The 4571-nt window shown below is 35.1% G+C and overlaps 1 protein-coding gene across 1 annotated transcript; it reads right to left on the bottom strand.

Moving 5' to 3' along the window:
• Nucleotides 1-1596: 1596 nt before the first annotated feature.
• Nucleotides 1597-2196, bottom strand: LOC143583771 (uncharacterized). Its single transcript, XM_077065991.1, has one exon. It carries the CDS (start codon nt 2194-2196, stop codon nt 1597-1599), a length of 600 nt encoding a protein of 199 aa, XP_076922106.1.
• Nucleotides 2197-4571: the final 2375 nt, after the last annotated feature.

Here is a 4571-nt window from a genome sequence, read left to right as displayed (position 1 = left end):
TGAACAAGCTTCCCCACCAAATCTCGGTCGGGCATTCTTAATACAGAATCTTTTAAGCTTCGCTTCATGAAATTTGAAGTAATACACTTAACTATGTAATATGTCCATTGATATTGGCAAATAAGAAATTTGTAGAAAAAGTAGTATTTTGTTGTGTTACAAGGTGATTGATTCCTCTTTTAAAAATCAAGGCCGGGTTCAAGTCTCGTGATAAAGATTTATTTAATATTAATTATTAGGAATAAATTATATATATTGTTGTTAAAAAGTGTAATAATTGTTTCGGAGCAATGAAAGTGTTAACAACTTTATATGAACAAATAAATATAATACTTTAGCGTTAAAATGTCTAATAAGAAAGCACTATCACGTATGGACAACAACAAACTATAAAAAGGAACAATAAAATGCCGGTTTTTTTAGGCTGTTTTCTATGGTGGGGGCATTGAATTCCCTTCACAATGTCACATCATCATCACGTAAGAAACGAGGCTTCGTAGTCCTTCTCCATAATGTCCCGCTGTGATTTAAAGCCCCTTTAGCGCCCCATTATATATATCTGTGTGAGAGAGAACGACGCCCATCATTGTGAAGCCGCCTCCACTGTCCGCGGCACTTGGCGGTGTGCCACGCCTTCCGCGCCCCAAAGCCTCCCCCATGGACGGCCATAGCGAACGTTCTTAGAGACTTGTGACTTAATTCCTAATAACTAGACTTCAAGTAAAAAAAATCCGTCAAATTCCCCTATAATTGTTGGTGATCCGTGGGTAATTTCGTTAATTACTCACACTCATTTTTTCCATTACTATTTATCCACGGTTCCTAATTTTTGCCAAGGGGTTTAATCCAACATATTTGTTATCGTTTGCAGGGAAACATATACTTCTAGGTGTTATCATTAATGATTTTTGGTTCTTAAAATGTATGGTCCATGTTAAGTTGCTTAACTTAAGAATGCTATTCGTTTGGAAGAATAAAACCTAGTTAGGTTAGACAGATAACGATTATGGGACAAATTCCATCATTATAGTAATATGATAATTATTTCTTTTGCCGATTCTAAAGTAAAAATCTTAAAGATATATAAGATATGCTTATCTTTCGATTACATAATACTAAAGTTTCTTGCTTTTTGCTTTCTTAGGTTATAGCGTTTTTTTTTTTTTTTTGAAAAGGCGGTATTTTATAAAAATAAATAAAAACAGTCCTAGCAAGTAGCTAGAACAAAAAAAACATAAAACATTACAAATATAATAGAGGGTTCTTAAGCCACTCGATCCTAGAAATATAACATTTACGATTTCTGCTACTATACCATAAGAACGAGAAATTTAAAATTTCATCAAATATCGTTTCTTTGTTATGCCGATTCTTCTCAAATACCAAGTCATTTCTGAATCTCCAAATTATCCACCAAGTGACAAATATAATCATCCCGATCATATCTTTCTTATGAGTTTGGACTCTTAAAGTGTCCCACCAAAACATCAGCTCAATCGGAGCCAAAGAGGAAGACAACGGTAGGCCAAGCCAAGAAGCAACAAGACCCCAAATCCGATTAGCCACCGAGCACATACCGAAAACATGGTCAATAGACTACTCATGATCATTACAGATAGGACATAAAGAACTCGGAATGTCTATACCCTTACTCACCAGATTGACTCTCATAGGAAGTCTCTTAAGTAACACCCTCCAAGCACAAATAATAACTTTTCTAGGAAGAAATTTGAACCATATTGTCTTTCGAGCCCACGAAGGAAGAATAAAGTCATCAATAACCTTCCTTACACCCTTAACCGTGAAGTCTGTCATATCCCCAAAACTCCAAATCCATCTATCTTGAGAATCCGTTAAACTTACATGTCCTAACTCCACAATCAAATTATCAAATTGTTCACTTTCTCTCCCCCCTCTAATCTCTCTTCTCCAATTCCAAGAACCACCGTCTACCCTTTGATTAACAAAACATTGCTTGTCCATTTCCAACGCATAAAGGCGAGGATATTTGACCGCCAACGTACTACTTGTCCCCCAACAGTCTAACCAAAATCTAGTTTCTTGACCATTTCCTATCTTTTTTTGAACAGCCGAAAGAGGAATTACTTCTAAATCGTGTAGTTTATTAAATGAGTTACACATAGACGACCACACACCCGACCCTAACCCACTATTTTCACGATAGTTAGGATTCATTTCAACTCCATATATGGCTTTGATCAACTTAACCCACACACAATTGCTATCTGAAACAAACCTCCAACGCCACTTTTGTAAAAGAGCCTTGTTAAATGCCTCCAAGGACCCAATCTCGATACCTCCTTTCTCTTTAGAGGCCAACACTTGTTTCCAAGACACCCAATGAATTTTTCTTTCGTCATTTTTAAAACCCCAAAAGAACCGAGACCGAATTCTTTCCAAAACCTTCAAAACACTTGGAGGCACAACGAATAGGGAAAAGAAATAAATTCCCAAGGCTCCAAGGACCGAAGTGTTTAAAAGAGCTCTAGCTCCAATAGATAATAAATTCGACTTCCAAACCGAAAGACGAGTTTTGAATTTATCTATGATAATAAATTCCCAAGGTTATAGCGTTTTTTAAAATTAAATCCCAACTTTTAATAGTTTTCTTTTTTTCCTTAGTATTGGAATGTTGGGTCTTGCTAAAAATGGAGGTGCGCAACCCTTTTTGGGAAACACATCACAAAACATAAAAAGTTGTGCTCTTTCTTTCTTTTGATATTTCATTATAGCATCCATAATTAACGTCACATAAGCTTCTTATGTCAGATTCTAAACTCTTCTTAAAAATCCTTAATTTTCTCCACAAAAACGTCATTTTGAGCCAAGTAACATATTGTCAAAATAACGACGTTATACCATTTAACACTACGATGTTATGTTTGCCCATGTATAAAATGACTTTTTATTACTGAAAATAGGGTATTATTATCTTATTTACATGATGTAGTACTCATGTGTCATGACGTGAAGTCGAAGACTTACTCAAAAATAAACCAAATACAACTAAATAGATAGCTGTAAGTGGGTATCGAATACAGGGAGTTTGTGGAAAATGCGTTACTGAGTAGCTATAAAATTAATCTAAAGTAATTTAAGTGCAAAATGTAAATTCAATGATTTGGTTGTTTGATTTTAATTAACAAAATTAACTAAAACAATAAACGAGTTTTAAACAATATAAGAAAGAATGCTCTCTCCCGATTTCAGGTTTCCAATGTTAATAAAGTTAATGTTTACTTGTGAGGTGAACTACACAATTATAATTCGTGAAAATGCGTTTGGATGTGATAAGCGAGTACTATGTACTTGGATTACAAAAACGCAAGGTTGTCACTCAATAATCAGTTTAATATTGCTAACCCTAATTCTCTTCTACTAAATCTTGATTGCCTATGGCACCAAGAACGGATAGTCAAGAACACTAATTATACCATACTAACAATTACAAAACAAACACACAATCACCATAGCACAATAATCATATGATCACAATACTATCTCACCAATAACATAAACAATTAACAAATATCCAATTAGAAAACCTTACAATTCGGGAGAGAACAATAAGAGTACTAGCCACACATCGTTTGATTAATCATCACATCAATTAGGTTAATCGAACGAATCATAAACCCAAAAAAATGATTAAAATCACCAAAGTCTTGTCCTTGCTCTCCAAAATTCATCTCTAAGGTGTTTTGGATAAAAAAAAGATAATGAAAAGACAGCCCAAACACTCATAAAATATGTAGAAAAATTGGCAGGATCGACTCCGGGCCGTGGCCCACGGTTCACACCATGGGTCACAGTGATTTCTGAAAAAAACTGGACCGTGGCCCACGGTTCAACCGTGGGTCCGGTGATCCTCACGGTGGCACAGAGGTCTACGGTACGGTGGCCTTTGTGTTCTTTGGTCAAATTGGACCGTGGCCCACGGTTCCAACTGTGGACCACGGTGGACTTCAGCCACAAAACTCATTTTCTTCACTTGTTTGATCTTCTTAACTCGTCGGTTCCATAGGTTTCTTCGTTAATGGGCCCGGAAACCTCTTTTAAACCTGTAATTCACCAACAACACCGTAGTTATCTAATTCCACAAATAGACTAAATTAAAACATGATTATTATCACACTTAGAATTGTTATTCATTACAAAAATAGAGTGTTATATCATTTTATATGGTGTTAACGTATTGTCAGAGTGTAGGAATCCCGCGTTTATAAATAGACGCAAACACTCTCACCCGTAAAATATGCATACATATTGCATTCTCGTCGGTCCATTTTGTACGGAAACCTTACTCTCTTTGAGAAATGTTCATTATAAAACACCAAATCATTACAAGAAGAAAAATAATAAACTTTTTTTTGTTTAACTTTTCTATCAATTTCACATATATTTAAAAACTTTTACTTATGCACAAGTCTTATGGTTATAAACATAAACTTTAGGTACTTGCTACTTACTTGGATGCAAATATTATTTCTTATAGCACTAGAAAATTGTCTAATATTTTGGGTATGTTTGGTATGAAGTAATGGAATGGA

The sequence above is a fragment of the Bidens hawaiensis genome, unplaced genomic scaffold (assembly GCF_021521415.1).
Source record: "Bidens hawaiensis isolate Kalapana, Puna unplaced genomic scaffold, B.hawaiensis_p1.1 tig00032518_1, whole genome shotgun sequence".
In the NCBI taxonomy this organism is placed as follows: Eukaryota; Viridiplantae; Streptophyta; class Magnoliopsida; order Asterales; family Asteraceae; genus Bidens; species Bidens hawaiensis.
This window is presented reverse-complemented; position numbering and strand designations above follow the sequence as displayed.